The sequence below is a fragment of the Mustela nigripes genome, chromosome 6 (assembly GCF_022355385.1).
Source record: "Mustela nigripes isolate SB6536 chromosome 6, MUSNIG.SB6536, whole genome shotgun sequence".
NCBI lineage: Eukaryota > Metazoa > Chordata > Mammalia > Carnivora > Mustelidae > Mustela > Mustela nigripes.
Genome location: NC_081562.1, coordinates 98338033 through 98360365, shown reverse-complemented (window position 1 = coordinate 98360365; position 22333 = coordinate 98338033). Strand labels below are relative to the sequence as shown.

Sequence of the window (22333 nt, the reverse complement as noted above, 5' to 3'; positions counted from 1 at the left end):
TCTTTCTTTCTTTCTTTCTTTCTTTCTTTCTTTCTTTCTTTCTTTCTTTCTTTCAAGATTTATTTACTAGAGAGAGAGACAGAGAAAGAGAACACGCCAGTGCACAGGAGCTGGGAGAGGGTGGGGAGGAGAGGGAGGGGTGCAGAGGGAGAGAACAAGCTAATACCCCGCTGAGCTGGAGCCCAACTCGGGACTCCTTCTGAACTGAAACCAGCAGTCAGACGTTCCACCAACTGAGCCACCCAGGGGCCCCAATACTCACCTTTGACTAGACCTTTGACTAAACCACCCAGCCAGAATTTCAGGATTCTGTGTTTGCTTTTATTTTTCTTTTTCTTTCTTTCTTTCTTTCTTTTTTTTTTTTTAAGTAGGCTTCACATGGAGCCCAACAGGGGGCTTGGACTCAGGACCCTGAGATCAAGACCTGAGCTGAACCTGAGAGTCTGACACTTAGCCCCCTGAGCTACCCAAGCTCCCCCAGGATTCTGTGCTTTCATTCATAGTTTCTCTTCTGTATGGAATGCTTTTCTCTTTTCCAAACCCTAGATACACTTTATCATTGTTACTGTGAAATGTTTCAAGTATACAGAGAAGTAAAGAGAATAATACAGGAATATCTGTGCACTCACCAACCACCGAGCTTTGTCAAATCTTACCATTTTCCATGTTCTGTACTGTTAAAAAATTATCACAGACTTGGGTATCTTTAAAATCTCCTCAAATACAGAATCTTCTAAATAGGCCTTCTTGAGACTATGCTAAGTGAAATAAATCAAGCAGAGAAAGACAATTATCATATGGTTTCACCTATTTGTGGAATATAAGGAATGGCATGGAGGACATTAGGAGAAGGAAGAGAAAAATGAAGGGGTGGAAAATGGAGAGGGAGATGAACCATGAGAGACTAGGGACTCTGGGAAACAAACAGGGTTTTAGAAGGGAGGGGAGTAAGGGGATGGGTGAGCCTGGTAATGAGTGTTAAGGAGGGCACAGATTGCATGGAGCGCTGGGTGTTATACTCAAACAATGAATCATGGAACACTACATCATGGGGACGCCTCGGTGGCTCATTGGTTGGGCAGCTGCCTTCGGCTCAGGTCATGATCCCAGCACCCTGGGATCGAGTCCCACATCGGGCTCCTTGCTCAGCAGGGAGCCTGCTTCTCCCTCTGCCTCTGCCTGCCTCTCTGTCTGCCTGTGCTCACTCGCTCTCTCTCCCTCTATCTCTGACAAGTAAATAAATAAAATCTTTAAAAAAAAAACAAAACAAAACTAATGATGTACTGTATGGTGACTAATATAACATAATAAAACAATTAAAAAAATAAAATTAAACTGTATGTTAACTTAGTGGAATTTAAATAAAAACTTGAGTAAAATATGAAATAACATAAAAATAAAATTTAAAAAATAGGTCTCCTTGATGTACCCAATCAAAACTAAACTCTTCATCCTATGATTTCCTGTAATACTTTCTTTGTGTCTCTTATCATCTGACCTGTTCTACCCTTATAAAATATTTTCTTTGAGTACCTTCCTACTGTCATTCTCATAGTGGGGTACAAAGATTATTTTAGGTAGTCTAAGAAAAGGACATATAAAAATTTAAAAATTTTGTTTATTTAAAAATGTGCATTTAAGAGTGCCTGGGTGGCTTAGTTGGTTAAGCAACTGCCTTTGGCTCAGGTCATGATCCTGGAGTTCCAGGATCGAGTCCCATATTGGGCTCCCTGCTCTGACCCTACCCCCTCCTGTGCTTTCTCTCTCTCTCTCTCTTTCTCAGTCTCTCTCTCTCTCTCAAATAAATAAATTAAATCTTTTTAAAAATGTACTTTTGATATATATGTGCACATAAGTATTTAAAATATATATCTAGAACATCAACTCCATGATTTCCCAAATATCCTTTAGGACATGACCAGAGTAGGTAGACAGAGTAGAAAATTATTTAGTAAATAATGATGTTAGAAAAATATTGAGTAAATAAAAATGCAGACAATATGGCAAAATTTTTGAGGATTGTACTCATGATTTAGCTTAGTAAACTTAGCTTATTAGAGCAGGGACCCAGTTTTTTTTGTTTGTTTGTTTGTTTTTTGTATGCCCTAAGTACCCAACAAACTCAGAAAAGATGCTTAGTGAATTGGATGGATTTCTCTCTGGGACTAAATCCTTGAAAACCATATGGAACTCCTAAACCTTTGACAGGCCACGTCAGACATTCTGCCCACATCGAGTGCCCCCAGCACATGTGCCAGAGACAGATGGTACTCTTCCGCCTTTCCCGTTCCTGTCCATTATGACACGCTGTTCCAGTCATGGCTTGATGAAGTCTGAAATAATGCTAGTGATAGTCCTGTTCTGAAGGAACGAGGACCCTAGCTTGCCAGAATGCTCTCATCAGTGTCACTTCAACAGCCCAATCTCAACAAATGTCAGCCCATGGACTGCTTTAGTTCTTGGACCTGATCACTACGCACATACACTCTTTCTCTTCTGCTCAGCATACTTTATGTTTTAGAGGAATATTTCTTGGTCTCCTTAAAATTCACTATTTTGTGGCATCTTTTCATTATTGTTAACACTGAACCATCCGAAGTCACATTGGCAGCTGAATTTAGTCTTGAGACTTGGCAGTGAGGAATCATTTTGTATAACCCAGTGTACAATGTTAGCCAAATTATGTCATACGGTTACAAAACTTCTGTCCTATCTTCCAGCTTTTCTGAGTAAATGTGGCTCTTTGAGAAGTTTCACTCCTCCTACCCTGAAATGACCTTACATGCTCTCAGATAGCAGAGGATCCTAATGGTGATGAAATCTTTCACTTTATTTCCTTTCTTGTAGTCTGCTTTTTGAGGTGGTGTTTTGGAAGAGTGGGGAGTAGTGGGAACCCCTAAGACCTCTGAGTCACAGAAGGAGATCAGAACATGTCTGAAGTTTGGCTTAACCCCCAAAGCTTCACTCCTATTGGACTAGATAAGCCTCTGGGAGAAGCCTTTGAAACTGCTTTATGTGGCTTTAATGTCTTTGCTTCCTAATTCCTACTGCTAAGGCACAGGTCTTTGCTGATCTTAAAACTCCATGCCAGGACTAGCTTATAACCAGGACACTTTTATAAATGAAACAGGGGATACTGGGAAGAAAAAGGCATAAACTACACTTAAGTCACCATATTTGAAACAGTTTGTGAGTTCTTTATCCTCTATAGGAGACCCTTTCAAATTGGGGACTAGTTTTCAACTTGGAAGTCTGGGGGGTTTCTTAGAGAATTTAATGTTTGGTTTTCTTTTCAGTGAGATGCGGGTGTTTGCCTTGTTTACACTGATCCATTGTCTGCCCCTAAGTGGGAAAACTTTAATTGTTGCTGGTCAAAAGGAGAACAGAAGCAGACTCTACTTAGAGATAGGGAAATGTTCAGGTCAAGCAAAGTCAAAGGACAGCATGGCCTGTAAATAAAGACATGTAGTAATTCTGAAAGAGGAGAGTGAACGTGGTAGCAGGATACTGAACTCAAGAGCCTGTGTCATACATTCTACCATATTCATTTTGCAAGAGGAGATGGAGTTTCAGCAAAGTGGCATGCACTGCATTAACCATACTAATTGTTAAATTTTATAAACTTTTCAGTCATAAATTTGTGTGGATTTAATAAGAGCGTAAGGAGTTTCCTTACACCTAGATTTATGTTAGTACATATATAAGAAGCATGACAACAAAAAAATAATTTCATTTTGAAAGTCCACAGGAATTTTAAAAGTTTAAGAGTCAATTCTCCTGCTTAGAGGAAAGTTTTGCTTTTATTTTTGTCATTCTAATGCAGCTGAGCCCTCTGGTGGTTGTAGTTGCTAATAGAAGTAAAACATTCCCTTTATACATGTGTCCTTTTCACATTGGTTGGTAGGTCAGCTGTGCAGCAGACAGAATCATTTCCCTGTAGAAACATTATAAACAATGGCAATTACTGCAAGAGAGCCCACAGAACGCCACAGTTGCTCTGTGTCATTTGATCTACAACCTCCTTCTCCCTCCTCCACTGCCTTCCTTGCTGGCCAAACAGATCACTGTATCCACAGTCACTGCCAACACCACTACAACTCTGTCCCTGTCGCCTTCCGGAGTAGAAAGAGGACAAAGTAAGATAGTGCTTTGGTCAATTCCAGCATCTTTTACTTATAGGCGTAACTTCTGCTCTGAAACCCCACACCTCTCCCGGGGCCTTCAGAGCAGTGGGCCACCTAGAAGGACACTTAGGTCCTTGTTGCCTTTTTCAGGTTTCTTGGGGGCACATAATCTTGCTTCCTTTTCTTTTGCCTTTTAGCCTTTGCCTTCTTTTATCCAGAGTCCCTCTTACTTCTTCAGGGTCAGAATCACCTTCCAAGGAGAAATCAAGAGGAAAGGAAAAGCAGACTAGAATGAAATGGAAAGAAAAGAAGGTCCTTTGACTCAAGGTTTCCCCAAGCCCAGAAGCCAGAAATCTCTCATATCTGACCAATTAACCTTCAAACACCTCGTCTCCTTTATGCTTGAAAACCTTCCCTTACCAGGCCCTTCTAAGCACTGGTTGGATGAGGAAGGGTGGAGGGAAGACTCAATCTCAGTCCGCCTGGTGCTTATCATACCCCCCAGCACTCACGGGAGATTTTGAGGGCCCCTCCCCGGTAAGGGACAGTGCCCATGTGGACCCTGCCTTGTCTGCACAGATAGAAACCCTGTTTTATTTTGTTTTGTTTAAAGATTTTATTTACTTATTTGACAGAGAGAGACACAGCGAGAGAGGGAACACAAGCAGGAGAAGCGGGAGAGGGAGAAGCAGGCTTCCGGCCAAGCAGGGAGCCCGATGCGGAGCTCCATCCCAGGACCCTGGGATCATGACCTGAGCCGAAGGCAGATGCTTAACGACTGAGCCATCCAGGTGCCCCAGAAATTCTGTTTTAAAGGGACTAGAAGAATTCTTTGGAATATTATTGAATCCATCTATAGTGACAAAAGGGAACATTTATATGATTTTAACAAAGTAGGAGAAAATAGCAAGAACGTACAGACAAGTGAAATGCTTTAGCTAAAGAACCTGACTCTGGCGAATGACTTAATTTGTAATTACCCTAACATTGCCATTTAAAATAAATAAAAATGTTTTTGATTGTTTTATCTTTGTTATTTAATAAACCCCTCCAGGGAGAGTGGGAGATTGTGATATGTTTTTTTTTTTTTCCTCTTATCATTCCTATAGGTCAAGAAAGGAAAACAGGAAACATTGGAAAGATAAACGGAGTCTTTCCTGTGAAGGTGAGCTTCATTTTTTATCTCTTGAACTTTGGGAAAGCAGCGAGGGTTAGATTAATTCATGATTAGTAACAACTGAAGATTAGTAAGAATGGGTAGAGTTCCTATTAGTACCTAAATATTTGTATTTAAATTTTTCTCTGCATCATGTATCCTATTTGACAATGATGTTTCTGTAAAGTATAACAATAGAACAATAAAATACTTGGGGTATGAAAAACTTAAAAGAAAAATAAACCAATCCAGAACTTAGACGCCTTAAACAACCCTTTATTTAAAAACAAAACAAAACAAAACAAAAGGTTGAGTTCATAGAAACAGAGTAGAAAGTGGTTGCCAGGGGCCAGGGCACAGCTTCTCCCAGCTTTCAAGGGTACAGACGTTCAGTGGTGAGATGAAGAAGGTTTGAGAATCTTGTGTGTGACATGGTGACCTGTAGTTGGTGATACCATGTTATCAAATGAACTTGCTAGGAAAGTAAAACTTGAATGTTGTCCCCCAGAAAACCCAAACTAAGTAATGGATGGTGGGGGGACATCCTTGCACCCTGTCCAGGCAGATGAAATCATCACATGGGACACTAGTAAATAGCTTACAGTTTTGTCAGTTGCATTTGGAGAATGAAAAGAAAGGAGAAAACCAAGAGGTTTGTCAAGTTTCTCCTTTGGGCCGTGGGATGAATGATGTACCATTTATGGAGAAGACGGGGGGAAGAAAAGATTTTTATTTTGGGGGGAGGCAAGGAAGAAAATATAAAATTCCATTTGAACATGCTTAAGTATGTTATGCCCACTCAATAATACGTAATTGAGCTAGATAGTTTAAGGTTTACCCAAACTATACAATAATAAGCCAGGTTATAACAAAATGCAATATCATCTGGAAAATTAGATGATTAGTATTTAAAGTATGAGTTCATCAAGCACGTTAGTGTGTCTATTAGGATAATAGCTACAATTTATTGAGGGGCCTTTATTTGTTTGAATTATATGAAATTGTGGATATTGACAATGCCATGTGGTTTGTCCCAGTATATAGTAGCCATAGAATTATTTGTTTTTATATAAATGAAGGACTATTCACAAAAAGCCTTGAGGTAAGCTTTTTCTGATTGTATAGTTGATAAAGCAGAAGTTGTGAAAGAGGTTGAGTAACTTGCCAAAAGTCTGGTGACAAGGAAGTAGGCAGGAAGGAATCAAAACAAGGTCTTTCTGATGTAGCATCTGGACTCTACGCCACAGAGTTATACTACTGAGATTTCTAGCCAAGAAGTTGTGCTGCCTTCCAAATGGAAAAATCTTCAGACCCCAAATCACAGATGCAGATATAGGAGTACTGGGTCTGACTGGATGGAGAGTTGCTGACTGTCTCCCTTTTACAGAGACCCAAGTCCAGTTAGACCTTACAAGCCGGCTTTGCATTTTTAGAATGCAATGGTCAACACAATGAACAAAAAGAAATCAGATGGTTAACACCATAAAAGTTGCTCAGAAATTGCCATCGAGGGGCACCTGGGTGGCTCAGTCAGTTGAGTGTCCAACTCGATTTCAGCTCCAGTCATTATCTCAGGGTTGTGATTTTGGCACCATTCATTATTTCAGGGGTGAGATCAAGCCCTGACTTGGGCTCTGTACTCAGTAGGGAGTCTGTGTGAGATTCTCTCTCCTTCTGCCCCTCCCCCTGCTCATGCTGTTTAAATCAAAGGCTAAAAAAAAGTTTACATGATTAAAACGCTTTCTGTCTATCCTTGGAAGAATATTTCCCATGTAGCTCTTGCACTGATAGTATCAGTTAGAGTCCACAGTCCTTCATGGTGGTAAGCCATAGAAATGGTCATTTGTCCATTAAGTCACACTCCTGGGCGCCTGGGTGGCTCAGTGGGTTAAGCCACTGCCTTCGGCTCAGGTCATGATCTCAGGGTCCTGGGATCGAGTCCCGCATCGGGCTCTCTGCTCAGCAGGGAGCCTGCTTCCCTATCTCTCTCTGCCTACTTGTGATTTCTCTCTGTCAAATAAATAAATAAAATCTTTAAAAAAAAAAAAAAAAGTCACACTCCTGCTAATAGAAAATTGAATTTTTTAATTTAATAACCAAATGAATCTGTTCTTCAATGTTATATTGATTAGGGGCTGAATATAGTAGCTAGTCCCCCAGTTGGTCCAAAACAATAAAGCCAGTACATTTATTTATTTATTTTAAAGACCAGTACTTATTAATCTATAAGTTCTTATCCAGCTTTGATATTATTTTAATAATATTAATGATAATGGTAATAATGGTAATAATAATAATAAATATCACATACTCATTATATGCCACATACCATAATAAGTGCATTAACACCATCTTTGCATAAATGCTCTTAACAACCCTAGGGATAGGTTATTCTATCTTTGTTTTGACTGAAACAGAGATATTAAGGAATTTCCCAGTGTCCAAAACCTAATGCAGAGTTGAGATTTCAACTCAACCATTGAGGGGTACTTAGTCGGTTAGGTGGCTGGCTACCTTTGGTTCTGGTAATGATCTCAGGGTTATGGGATCCCGTCCTGGTTCGGGCTCCCTGTTCAGTGGGGAGTCTCCTTGTCCATCTCCCTCTGCCCCTCCCCCTGCTTATATGCCTGCTCTTTCTGTCTCTCTTTCAAATAAGTAAAAAAATAAATAAAATCTTAAAAAAAAAAAAACCCTCAACCATTTAAACTTAACTTAAACTCATTTAACCTCAGGCACCTGGTGGCTCAGTGGGTTAAGCCTCTGCCTTCAGCTCGGGTCATGGTCTTAGGGTCCTGGGATCAAACCCCACACTGGGCTGTCTACTCAGCAAGGACCCTGCTTCCTCCTCTCTCTCTGCCTGCCTTTCTGCCTACTTGTGATCTCTCTTTCTGTCAAATAAATAAATAAATAATCCTAAAAAAACTCATTTAAACTCAAAACCCATGTTCTTACCCCCTATTATAGATATGTGTTTACACATACAATGCACACATATATTTATATACAAAGTGGTAGAGCTTACTACCGTGAATTTACTTTCAGTGCAGGTGGTAAATGGCAATACTTGTATATTATAAAAGTGGTCAAAGAGTCTAGAATCTTCAGCCCAGCCTTAAAACTAGCTATGTGTGCTTCCATTTTTGATGACTCTTTGTATTTGTAAAAAGTTATATATGTGATTTTCATATTCAGAATTTTTCTACAGTTAGATTTCCTAAAGGCATTCTGTAATTGAAGTCAATATTTAGTAAATCAAATGTGCCTGATCACTAAGAGAGATGGATTATTTCATGACTTTCTTGGCTTTGGCAGCAATGCAAAAAACAGAGGGAAAGAACTGTAGCAGGATAACCCTTTCAAGTGTTGTTTTGGGGGTTCCCCTCCCACACTGTGCAAACAAATAGACAAATGCCATAAGAAAATCAGGATGACAGAAATGCAGCCATGAGCTTTCAAGAACGCCACTGATGGAGCCCTACATGGAAGGATGCAGATGCGTTCTGACAGAGCTTTCCTCCCACGGATCTGATAAAGCATGCTCTCAAAGGAAAGAGAAGAGTGGGAGAGAAAAGGCATCCTGCACCTCAGGCAATGGGAGGGAAGCACAAGCCCTCTGTGGGCTGGCACCACTAATGACCCAGAGCCAAGGCACTGTTTAGAAGCTGAGGCAGAGCTGAGTTGACCCTCTTGTCATTCTGTGGGTCCCGCCATTCACCAGTGGACAGCCCACTGTCCATCATTAGTCCAGTTTGAAGTCTTGTTGCCTTTGTCCCCCAAACCTTTTCATATGCTTCAGACTGACCATCTTCCTGGGAGCATTCCCTCATCTGACAGCCCAGGACACTCACAGACACCATTCCACACACTCCATCACTGCCCTCACACTGGAAACTAGACCTGTAGTCCTTGATCGGTGATGGTAGAGAGAACTTGGATGCTTTGTGGGCTGATGTTGGGGACAGCTGAAAGGGAAATGTTCAGTCTGAAGAAAGCAGGATTATTTGGAATCCACATGAAGTCACCCAATGAGCCAGGATAGCAGAGGAAGGCACTGCCCCATCACAGAGCGTTAAGAAGGGGGAATGTTAGAGCTTGCGGAACATCTCGTTCCACCCTTCCATACAGCAGGGTAGACTACTTGTTTGGGGTCAAGTAGCTGGTTAATGGCTCAGCCACAAAGCATTACCAGACGTCACGAGTGAGTTTACTCCTCTCTACAGTGCACGGCCTGGGCACATCTGGTTTGAGAACTTTTCTTTGGGGTTTTCTCTGATCCTCCTTCAAGTCATGGTAGGTCAAATAAAGGACTCACTTTCTAAAGTTCTTGAAAGTCCAAATTCAATAGCTTAAAGTGAAGTTTTTGTTGGATTATTTTATTGCCATAAGATACAGTGAAGACATTTTTTCCGGAGGGTTGGGAGAGCCATAACTGATTAGAGATTTCTCCTCTGTGGAGACTCTGTGAGATCGCTTGCAGTAGCCCACAGGTGCCTGAACTGAGCACCAGAATGCACTTAATTGTGTTGAAGAAACTCCAAGCTTCCTTCCCTAAGATAAATGAGGACCTGACCTTCCTTACAGTTATGCCTGTGTTCTTCTGCTCATTCTCCCATGAATACTTATTTCACTAGAATTTTTACAGATGGAGAAGGAGGGTGTCAGCCTGCTACTCAGCATTTCTTGTAATGATTTGTAAACACTTTGTAAACCACAGTTTATCTTTGGACATTTCAGTGACTTTCTACCGCTCACCATTATTACACCAACAAAACTGATCAGGTTGTACTTTCTACAGTTGTTCTCCATGGCCTTCTGTTCCCTTTGTAGTTTTTTATTTTTAGGAACTTTTTTAGAGGAACATTTGTTTTTAGCATCACTTTATTAGTGTCAGTGTATTTAAAGTTTCTTTTTCGTGGCAGATAAAAAACTTTCAGGACTTCTCTTACAGGAATTGTTGGAACATTCAAAAAAAATCTGTTTATGAGACACAGGGATATCCAGATATTAAACAAATCAAACAAGTTTTCTCATAAATATTAGGTTGATTCCTGGTTAACATTTTAGACTCTACTAATATTTCACACATTGTTTCTGTTCAACTAATTTCAGAACTTCATGAAAAAGTTGAATGGTAGGTTGGGTAAGAGGGTACCACAATGGGAGCCTTTTTTCCAAGGCTGGCATGTGAATGAAGTACCTGCAAATCATAAAAAGAAACAAAATAGCTTTAAAAACAAGAATTTCACATTTGGCCACATCAGCACGTATACACTCCCTGGCGAAGGGCTGTTGGATATGGGGGTCTAAGCTACAAGATTTGGCCAACATTTTCAGTTGTTTGATCTCCTCTGTTGGGTGACCTAGAAGATCTCAGACATGTGTGCCTTTTAGCTCATTGAGACACTTGACGACAGCAAAGGAAGTGAATTTCATTCACGATGTATCCCTTATCAAGGCATGAGTACGGAAGCCAGGACTGTCCTCACCGCAGTGTGGGCTGAGGCTCCTGCTTCTTGTTTCCTTGGGCAATACACAGGAAATTGAAATAAGAGGGTCAGGTTGTGAAGGGTAGGGTTCATCCCCACCGCCTTGGTAAAAGTTTGGGAAAGGCCAAGCGAAGAAAGGAAAGGGAGAAAGCCACAAGCCATCTGGTGATGGGTTAAAAGACAGGCTCTCAACCCCTGGCTGCCTGCGCATTAGAATCACCCAGGGAGGTTTTTAAAATGTCAATACTGGGCCCCCACCACTGAAGGTTCTCCATGGGACCTGGGTATCAGTATTTTTTCATAGTTGCTCTGGTGATTCTAATGCACGCAAGTTAATAAATAAGTTTAAAACAAGGATCACAAACCTAAATGCCCAAGGTAACCCATTGGGAGGAAGGTCAGGTGAGAGTGGAGAGGAGGCAGGGCCACTAAGGGGTACAGGGGCAGCTGCTAGTGGGCTCCTGTCAACTGTTGTCACTCAGGAATGTGACACTGTTTGGGCAGTTGTTTGGATTTTTTTTTTTTTAAGGATTTTATTTATTTATTCATGAGAGACACAGAGAAAGAGGCAGAGGAAGAAGCAGGCTCTCCAAGGAGCAGAGAGCCCAATGCAGGACTTGATCCCTGGACTCCGGGATCATGACCTGAGCCAAAGGCAGATGCTCCATCCTCTGAGACACCCAGGCACCCAGTTGTTTGGGTTTTTAAATGTGCACAACTAACACTGGAAAATTGGACTGTGTGATACGGGCCACAGCATGGATGCAGCTTGAAGACATGATGTTAAGTGAAAGAAAGCCAGACACAGTAGGAGTAAGCCATGTATCTTGTGATTCTGTTTGCGTGAAATGTCCAGAATACACAAATCCTCAAGGAGAGAAGGTGGATTCGTGGTTGCCAGGGGCTAGGGGAGGGGACCATGGCATGTGACTGCTTAATGGGCACCAGGTTTCTTTAGGGGTGATGAAAATGTTCTGCAATTAGACAATGGAGATGGTTGCACAACATCGTGAAATGTATTAAAAGCACACTTTAAAATAGTGAATTTCATGGTCTATACATTTTACTTTAAAAAAAAAAAAAAAAAAAAGAGGAAAAACAATAGGTTGTGTGGACCAGTTCTGAGCAGGCCAAACAAATCCCTTTTATAGGAGCCAGAGTGGAACCTAGGGTGTAAAACCACATGGAGGAAAAACAAGGTCCACAAATTGGGCCAGAATGTTTTAAAAAGCCATTCTAGGGCCATAATGTATGCCTCTACAACATTTTATGTCTGCACCAGGACTGGGAACAAAGCTATGCCTGTAGTACCCTTTTCATCTTAAGTTCAAGGCAAGCTGGGTGTTTCTCTTGATAGGTGCTGATGCGGGCTGCCCACCTAGAAATAGGAGGCGGCCCTGAGGTATAGAACCCCCAGGCTGGTGAAACCTAAGCTCGTTAACTATAGCTCTTCCTTACTGTTTGCTGACTGAGGAAGAGAGGGGTGAAGGAGACAAACAGAAAGTAATAACCATGCTTGTTAATTGTTTCTCCTTGATCAGCTGTGGTTTGCTTCCCCACACCCCCAGTGCTTCAGTTAAATTCCCTAACTCATCTTCCCTTTTTGTAGGGTTTGTTTCTCTTGATTCCTCACAGCATGTGAAAATCATAAGTACTTCTGGGAGGGGCTGGCTGCCACAAAGACAATGAGACAGGAACAGTTCTTCAGAAAAGAGTGTGAGGTTTCCTTAATCTTTTCTAGCCTGGGAATACACTTTAAATGGCAGTGGTTCTTAGAGCTCCCTCTAACCCTGCCTTACCACAGGCCAAATTGAGATGCTATTAAACACAAAACCAGAATTGCCCATCTTCTCTTCTTCTAAAGATTCTGCCTGAAAATCAGAAATGAGCGGATGCTACTGCAGATTTGATTCAGACTTTTCTTACCTGAATTCTTCTCTGTAGTCATTCCTAATATACTCAGCTAAAGTCTTGCTGTGCTGCAGGCAGCTCCTGAGGATGTAAAATTGCTGATACAGCAGAACTGCTTGGCTGGGACTTAGCAGCGGAAATGAAGCTGAAAGCCCCTTTACCATTTGTTTCACAATACTGGCCACGAAAGTGATCTAAATGAGAAAAAAGCAGTTACATGTAGGCTGCATGCCACCAAGAAGGCACCTGTTTCAGCTGGGCCCTCGCCTCTAAAGCTAGGCCAAAGTCCTTACCACCCCTACACCAGTGCTCTTGCACTGTTTCTCATGAAAACAGCACCAGACCATAGACCAGTTTGGTTTACCGTTCACCCCCCTCTAAGCAGAAGCTGAATGAATACTGACTGTCAAGGAACTTTGGCTCCAATGTAAAAGGAGAACACTGGATGGAAGGGGAGCTTGGAAGGGTCCAAGGCCTCCTCCAGGGTGGAAGATAGTTTCTCTTCTCTTCTACTGTGAAGGACAAATGGCCCACCAAGATAAACTCCCTGTGACTTCGAAAGAGGGTTTCTCCAAGGTGGTTGTTCTCAAAATTTAGTATGCATAAAAATCACCTAGGCAGCTCAATAAACATGCGGAATCCTGAGCCCCACCTCAAGATGTTTATCATAAACAATTCTGATGCCTTTGTTCCTCAGGCAATGCCTTGAGAAACATTAAGTGAAAAAGCAAAGAAAACCAGGCTTGACACAAGCAAGCGATGTTTACGTCCCTGTTAGCTGGGGTTTTCATTGAGAATATGTCTGCTATAATTTCTGAGGAGGAAATTAAAATGGAAATAGTGGCAATAATGTGAAGTTATTGAGTTGTTCTCACACACCCATAAAAAGTCATTTACAACAGAACCAAGGGGCATCTGGCTGGCTCCATTGTTAGAGCATTTGACTCTTGATCTTGGGGTCATGAGTTCAAGCCCCCACATTGAGTGTAGAGATTAGTTTAGAAAACAGACAGACAGACACACACACACACACACACAGAACCAAATAACAAAAACCAAGAATAATGGATTCCACAAGTCGTTTTATGTTTTTGAGGGGGGCACATTTTTAAACAACTACCCATAAATGTAGGCACTATGAAATCAGGAAGGCACTCTAGTGTCCTTTCAAGCTCTAACCAGGTCCCTTTACATGCCCATTAAATTAGTATCAATAAATATGTTGCCTTTTCTATTGATGTTGCTATTGGCCCTTCTGAAGTAGGACAGGGTGGAGTGGGTTCTCCCCAGTCCAGATCTGTTTACTTGTATTGACTAAATACTGCATCAGGGAAACACAGATTGAGGTTGGGGAGTCTGGAGTAGTAGAACAAAGCAATGACAATTTGGGGATTAAATCTGTAACTTCTTTTGCATCTTGCTCTTACCAAGCAAGAAAATCAGCCAGAGCTGACTGACATACAGGTAGATTCAATGATCACAACAGTTTGCTTGCTTGCACATTTCTCTCAAATGGCCAGTTTCTACCCATACTCTTTAGAATGGAGTTAATATTGAAGCTTTCAACAGTGTAGTGGTCCTTTTGCCACCTTTCATCCTGGCATACTTTATGGTCACAGACTGGCTTCATACTCAATTCCTTTGGTGAACCAACCCTAGAGGTTGATAAAGAAACTTCCCTGTGGCTTGAAGTCTTTAGTACCCCCAGACTTCACACATCAGTTCAAATGATAGAGTCTGCAACCACTGTACAGAAAAAGGAAGGGTCTTGCATCTTGCTCATAAGAGCTTCTGTTGCTATGAATTATGAACTTTATGATACTCCTTGAAGTGAAGAGAAAGTAGTTACCGTCTGTGTGCTGCTAAAGGAGCCAAGTCTATAGGCTCAGTCTCTGTATAAGGCAGCTGGCTGTTAAACTGACAAGGTTACCTACCCTCTGGCCCTAACCAGACTTTTGTAAACATATGCCGCAGGGATCTGGCAAGAAAATCTACATTCCCAAGGACATGTTCAGCATAACTATAGAAAATACCCAAAGTAGGGAACCACTGATGGCCAACATGTTTGTATATCAAAAGAGAACATATTATGTCATGTCAAATCCTCCATTAGCAATGAAAATTTAGTTGGGTTTACTACTTTTTGAAGAGATCTCCAATTAATGGATGTTGATTGGATATATGAATATATGAATGAAGAAAGGAAAATTAAATTCGGGGAAATGAGATTAAGGGATGAAACTTTTTTATAGAATTAATTCAGAAGGTATTTTACTGAATATCCGTTATGTGCCTACCACAACAGACATAGCTCCCACCCTCGTGGCACTTGGAGTCTGTTGGGAGAGAATGACATCGTGTCAGTCTTGACAGACTAGGTTGTACTGTGGTAACAAATTTCAGGAAATTTTGTGGTAACAAATTTCACAATAGTTTACTACTTGCTCACATTTTATGTCCCTTATAGGTTGGCAGGGGGTTGTACTCATTGTAGTCACTGAGGACTCTCAGTGCTGCCACTCAACACGCCAGAAGGAAAAGAGAATGCAGAGAAGCTTGCACTTGCTCTTAAACCTTCTGACAAGAAGTGACACAGGCTACTTATGCTCACATTCCATTGGCAAAAGCAAGAACAGAGACCTACCTAATTTGAGGTAGGGAGAGCAGTACAATCCTACTGGGTGCCTGGAAGGAGAGAGAGCCAGAATGTATGTGGGCACTAATGTCTATATAGGGAAGAACCAGAAAGGAACGCCAACAAATGCCAACTGCAACAGTAACAAGTCCCATGAAGGTAAGGAAGAGGTCTTCTTCCCAAGCTATGACTATGTGTGCCAATAATGGGGAGTCTGATCTAGTCAGAGGTGAGGAAATCATCCCCCACCTTGTCCCAGGAAGAGGCACTGAGGCCTAAAGGATGAGTAGGAGTTAGCGTGGAAAAAGGAGGGAAAAGCATTTCAGACAGAGGAGGAGCAGTGAATGTCCTGTAATGGAGTTGGGCAGTGAGTAAGAGGCACACAAAGGGAGAGTGAGGGACTAGATGAGCCTTGTAGGCTTTTTTTATGAGAGATTAAAGCAAGGCATGACATAATCAGATTTTTTGGAATAGATCTCTTTGATTAGTCTGGTGGGAAGATAGGGACAGACCATATAGATGTGACTGTAATGTCAAAGACAGAGACAGTGGTACTATGGACCAGGATGGCAGTAACCAGGACAGAGAGCCCCAGTGATCCCCAGTGTTAATTCATACTCGCCAACTCATACTTGGTGTTTAACATAAATGTTCAGGGCATGCCTGGGTGGCTCAGTCGGTTAAGCAGCCTGCTCTTGATTTCAGCTCAGGTCATGGTCTCAGGACCCTGGTATCCAGCCCTGCTCAGTGGAGAGTCTGCTTGAGGAAGCTCTTCCTCTCCTCTGCCCCTCCCTCCTGCTCATTCTCACTCTCTCAAATAAATAAATTAATCTTTTTTAAAAAGACAAATGTTAATATTTTCACTTATTTATGCAGCCAATATTTTAATGCATTCTGTTTCCTACAGAATATATCTTAGGATTTTTCATGAAGTGAAGATCACATTTAAGAGATCATTTCAGGGGGTTCCTGGGTGGCTCGGTTGGTTGAGCATCTGACTCTTGATTTTGGTTCAGGTCTTGATCTCAGGGACATGAGATTGAGCCTGGCATCTGGCTCTGTGCTGAGTGGAGCCTGCCTAAGATTCTCTCTCCCTTTCTTGGCCCCTCCCTGCTCATGGTCTCTCTCTCTCTCTTTAAAAAAAAATTTGTTTTTTTAAAAAGGATATCATTTCAGTACCTTAAGCACTTAGGACCCAAATATAAAAATGCTTTTTTAAAATTAAATAATAAAATAATCAGATTTACATTTTCCTTCTGCTTTATAAATATCACTACTTATAGAGAAAATTTGCATTTTATTAAGTAAGCACAAGAGCACCTGTTTAATTAGCTATGAGTGGTGGTCTTGTTTCTGCTTCCCGGTACTTACTGTGGGAGGACGACTCTGGAGGAAGGACATCATCCAGCTAATAGCAAACGTAGTGGATCCCAATCCAAGATTTCCCTGAAAGACTCGAGGAAATAAATAAGTTGTATTCATGAAGTCCAAATTGTACATAAAAGGATATTCATTCTCAAATACATTTTATCTTGATTAATGAAATCTCTATAATCAGTATTTAGCAAAAAATTTAAAAAGTAAAATCAGAAGGCACGTGGGTGGCTCAGTGGGTTAAACCTCTGCCTTCAGCCCAGGTCATTGTCTCAGGGTCCTGGGATCGAGCCCCGCATCAGGCTCTCTGCTCTGTAGGGAGCCTGCTTCCCCCTTTCTCTCTGCCTGCCTCTCTGCCTACTTGTGATCTCTCTCCCTCTGTCTAATAAATAAATAAAATCTTCAAAAATAAAAAGTAAAATCAGTATTTAGGGAGATAAACTGGATGAGTACTTGAGAGCAAAAGTAGTATCACTTATGTTAGCTGACTTTGGAGACCATCTCTAATACAAGTATATTAAAGGTATATTATTATTCATATGATGTAGAATCATAGGTATGTAATAGTCATATGATATATAACAATCATATAGTATAACATATATGATAAAAAATAAGTATGGTACCTGCTGAAAGACAAGAAGTATCTCATATAAAAGTGCTGTAGCTGTGTCTGTATATTCCACGATAAGCTTCTGTAACTGGAATTTTAAATAATAAGACAATATAATTAGCAGATCCAAAAAAATGGTGATTTCTCCTGGTTGCCATTAGGTACTTATAAAAGAATTTTTGATTAACTGAAAATAAAATGAGTGTGATCAGTTTTCCTATTCTGTTTGGTTCAGATAGTCTCAAAACAAATGAACAAACAAAAATGGCTCATAGAAAGACTACACATTGAATAATGTCTATGAAAGTGGATCAGGGAAAAACGATATAGAATGCTACCACACAAAAACCCCTGCACACTTGATTTGCAAAATCATTCAGATCAATAACTCTACCTCATTTTAAGACTAATGAAATATGCTCCCTAGAATTAAGGTGGGGGATTCTCTGGGTAATTTGGGCTTAAGCCCAGCATGAACTACAACTCCCTCTGTGAAATGGGTAAATATAGGGCTTAGAGATTTTTTACTTTATTTTCTTGCAAGAACTCCAGTTAGTGAGGCTGTCTTCTAGCTTCAAGTAACTCTTCTGGCCCATCCACCACTTGGTGCATGAGAGCTGTGCCTGTGGGCATTGATAGAGGCCAACACATCTTCCCTGACAGTATTCTTTGCAAGAAAGAGCTCTAGCTTGAAATCTCCCACTGTGTTAGACCTTGGAACCAAAATGTATATGATCTGCTCATGGCTGCACCAATAGCCCAGGCACAAAAGATCACCAAATCCAAAAGCAGGAAACTCAGACCTATCTATTCTGTCCACTACCTATTTTTATAAGGCTATACCATAGGCAATCAAGTCAGCTAATCCAAAACCAAATTCACTGTTTCCCTTTTAAACCTACTCTTCTTGCTGTAATTCTTACCTGATACCCAGCCAGAATCTAAAAGTCATCCAATGTTCACAATTTATTTTCAACATCAAACATCAGCACAATTTCCTAAAAATTTCTGGAATCTATTCTCTTTGCAACTACCATCCCTTTTGTTTTCTTCATAAATTTACTCAACAAATATGCGTCCGACACTGTGCTAAGGGTTGGGGATACAGTGGGGAGCAGCAGAGACATGGACTGTGCTGTCATGGAAGATAGTCTAACCACAGTGTAACAATCAAATAAATAAATGCATCGTTGCTAACTGAGAAAGCGTTCTGAAACAAGAGTATAGGAAGTTAGGAGAGCTCTAAAATGAAAGTCCAAGTCTTGTTTTGGGGGTCGAGGATAGCTTCACTCTGGCCTCTATTATTCTTCACATGGATGTCTGTACTAGCTTCTTAGCCCTGCCTGAGTCTTGCTTCCATCACAGTCTGTAAACCCTAGTATTACTTAAGCCGCTGTTGAAAATGGTATCATAGTTACTCCACATAGTCTCTAATATTCATATATATGAATAGTTATATAATATTCACACATATGAATATTATATTCATGTTATATTTAATTAACATCTGTCTCTCTAACCAGACTATAAACCAGTGAGGGCAGAGATTGTGTCTGTTTTGCTTCTTGTTTGGACCTCACTGCCTACCACACTGTTTAGCTCATCATAGAGTTTCAATAAATATTTATTGAATGAATGAATAAATTTAAGAGTTTTCTAAAACATAACTCTAATTGTCTAAGAACTATCAAGTCATATCCCATCCTTTTAAAAAAAATCAGAGCTAATAAAAATAAAATAATAAAAATCTGATTTATTCTCTCAGAATATGTGCTTTCTAGGTAGTCTGATATTTCTAATGTTTTAGTAAAACCTTGGAAAAACAAGTAATTCTCACTAAGTTTGCACTACTTAGATAGGTAAGGAGATGGTAAACTAAGGCAAGAGAGTTAAAGTCTCTTAAAGATTATTCTTTTGGGAGCCTGGGTAGCTCAGTTGGTTAAGTGTCTGCCTTTGGCTCAGGTCATGGGATCAAGTCCTGCATCGGACTCCCTGCTTCTCCCTCTTTTTGTCCCCCTCCCTCCCTCCTGCTTCTGCCCTCTCTCTCTCTCTCTCACATTCTCCGTCAAATAAATAAAATCTTAAAAAAAAAAAAAAAAAGACAGTGCTTTTTTACTATTAGACCCCTACTGTGGAATTACATATACATAAATATTTTGTATAGAGGCAGATTTATCTAATACATACTAAATCTAATTTATCTAATACATACTAATTATCTAATACATACTAATTATCTAATACATACTAAATACTAATTATTTTCCTTAGTATACATACTTTTTTCTTAGTATACATACTTTAAAACATATAAAATAAATATATATTAATACTGACAGAATACCCATCTAAGTTTTGAGGTTAATGGCAAAATATTTACTCTTTGATTTACATTAGAAGACAAGAAGCCAGGGCACCCCTACATATTGTATTTAGTCTACCCCCAAATTCTCATCTCACCTTAGCATCAAAAGACATTTCAACTAAAGTTGAATCAGCCACCAACTGGATATCAAACACAGGACAAAATTTTGGAATCCGAGGTTCACTAATTAAAATTAGCAAAAGATTAAACAGTGTTCCCCTGAAAAAATAAATAGAAGGCAATTAATGAATAAAGTTTGAAAATAAAAACAGTAAAGCCAAGTTTGTAGGCATTGAATATAACTAAAAGAATGCATTGCAGACCATTCTTGACTGAACTTTTGGATCCTTGGACATGCAGACAATGGAGTAGTGGTAAAACATTTAAATGAAAATATATAATTTCTTGGTCTTTTGACTCAAAGCAAATTTTATGTTTTTTTTTTTTTTTAAAGAGTGTGTGCACAAGTGCAAGAGCGGGGAAGGAGGTGTAGAGGGAGAGAGAGAGAATCTTCAGCAGGCTCCACGCCCAGCAAGCAGTCTGACAAGGAGCTCAATCTCATGACCTTGAGATCATGACCGGAGCTGAAATCAAGAGTCCATCACTTAACAGACTGAATCACCCAAGCACCCCTCAAAGCAAGTATAGTTCTATAAGTTCACATAGCTTAGAAAACTTAGTAAGTCTGGACTTAAGGGAAATTTGGGTGATTTCAAATTAAAGCAGTATTTTCCAAAGGGCTCTTTCTGCACCCCCACAAAGGGCTTTTTATGGACTATTAATCCCAGGCAAATTATAGTCAAAATAGATTCTGTGATAGAAGAGGTATAGGAGATACTTGGTTAAACCAAATTCATTGAATATCTTTACTGTTGGACTTCTCAGAAGCTTTAATATGCTCACATGCACTGTTTATCTCCAGGACAAAGAAACTGCTTTATGAAGCATTTCTTAAAATGCTTATTTAATCATAGGGTTTTATTGACTCTAGAACTCTTTTTAAAAAAAATTTTTTAAAGGTTTTTTTTATTTACTTGACAGATCACAAGTAGGCAGAGAGGCAGGCAGAGAGAGGGGGGAAGCAGGCTTTCTGCTGAACAGAGAGCCCAATGTGAGGCTCGATTCCAGGACCCTGAGGTCATGACTGAGCCGAAGGCAGAGGCTCAACCCACTGAGGCACCTAGGCACCCCTCTTTTTAAAATTTTTTAATTGAAATAGTTGACATGTTAGTTTCAGGTATACAAGATAGTGACTCAGCAATTATATACATGATCATATTCTTACCATGATAAGCATAGTTACCATCTGTCACCAAATGAAGTTATTACAGTATGATTAATTATATTCCCTATGCCATACTTTTCATCCCTTGACTGGCTTATTTTAAATTTGTACTTCTTAATCCCCTTTACCTATTTTACACATTCCCCCCATTGCCCTCCCATTTGGCAACCACTTGTTCTCTGTATTTATGAGTCAGTTTCTCTTTTTTGTTGTTATCTGTTTGTTGGTTTACTTTGTTTTTTAGATTCCACATATAAGTGACATCATGTGGTATTTGTCTAACTTATTTCACTTAGGATAATACACTCTAGGTCCATCCATGTTGTCACAAATGGCAAGATTTCATTCTTTTTTTAAAAGTTTAAATATCTTCTTTTTTCATTTTTAATACATTTTAAAAATTATTTTTATTAACATATAATATATTATTTGCCCCAGGGGTACAGGTCTGTCAATCGTCAGGCTTATACATTTCCTAGCACTCACCATAGCACATACCCTCCCCAATGTCCATAATCCCACCCCCTTCTCCCTAACCCCCATCTCCCAGCAACCCTCAGTTTGTCTTGTGAGATTAAGAGTCTCTTATGGTTTGTCTCCCTCCCAATCCCATCTTGTTTCATTTTTTCCTTCCCTACCCCCCAAAACCCCTGCCTTGCCTCTCACATTCTTCATATCAGAGATCATATGATAATTGTCTTTCTCTGACTGAATATTTCACTCAGCATAATACCGTCTAGTTCTATCCACATCATTGCAAATGACAAGATTTCATTTCTTTTGATGCCTGCCTAGTATTCCATTGTATATATGTATATATGTGTGTATGTGTATATACTCATCCTTATCCATTCATCTGTTGATGGACATCTAGGTTCTTTCCATAGTTTGGCTGTTGTGGACATTGCTGCTATAAACATTCAGGTGCACGTGCCCCTTCAGATCACTACATTTGTGTCTTTGTGGTAAATACCCAGTAGTGCGATTGCTGGGTCATAGGGTAGTTCTATTTTCAACTTTCTGAGGAACCTTTATACTGTTTTCCAGGGTGGCTGCATCAGCTTGCTTTCCCACCAACAGTGTAGGAGGGTTCCCCTTTCTCCGCGTCCTTGACAACATCTGTTGTTTCCTGACTGGTTAATTTTAGCCATTCTGACTGGTGTGAAGTGATATCGCATTGTGGTTTTGATTTGTATTTCCCTGATGCCGAGTGATATGGAGCACTTTTTCATGTGTCTGTTGGCCATCTGGATGTCTTCTTTGCAGAAATGTCTGTTCATGTCCTCTGCCCATTTCTTGATTGGATTATTTGTTCTTTGGGTATTGAGTTTGATAAGCTCTTTATAGATTTTGGATACTAGCCCTTTATCTGATATGTTGTTTG

The 22333-nt window shown here is 40.2% G+C and overlaps 1 protein-coding gene and 1 long non-coding RNA gene across 4 annotated transcripts in view; one reads left to right on the top strand and one right to left on the bottom strand.

The window, feature by feature from the left end:
• Positions 1–22333, top strand: part of LOC132019877 (uncharacterized) — an 84666-nt gene that overhangs the window by 19369 nt on the left and 42964 nt on the right. For all 3 annotated transcript variants that reach the window (XR_009404867.1, XR_009404870.1, XR_009404869.1), the window contains 2 exons: positions 4760–4915; positions 5234–5289. This is a non-coding gene — a long non-coding RNA (uncharacterized LOC132019877). The remainder of the gene's footprint in view (positions 1–4759; positions 4916–5233; positions 5290–22333) is intronic.
• C6H12orf56 (chromosome 6 C12orf56 homolog) overlaps positions 10150–22333 on the bottom strand; it is a 105218-nt gene continuing 93034 nt past the window's right edge. Inside the window, exons 9-13 of the mRNA XM_059403608.1 lie at positions 19760–19883; positions 17313–17387; positions 16684–16758; positions 12693–12871; positions 10150–10477 (exon numbers count right to left, since the gene is read on the bottom strand). Coding sequence (XP_059259591.1) covers positions 10351–10477; positions 12693–12871; positions 16684–16758; positions 17313–17387; positions 19760–19883 — 580 coding nt within the window. The 3' untranslated portion in view covers positions 10150–10350. The remainder of the gene's footprint in view (positions 10478–12692; positions 12872–16683; positions 16759–17312; positions 17388–19759; positions 19884–22333) is intronic.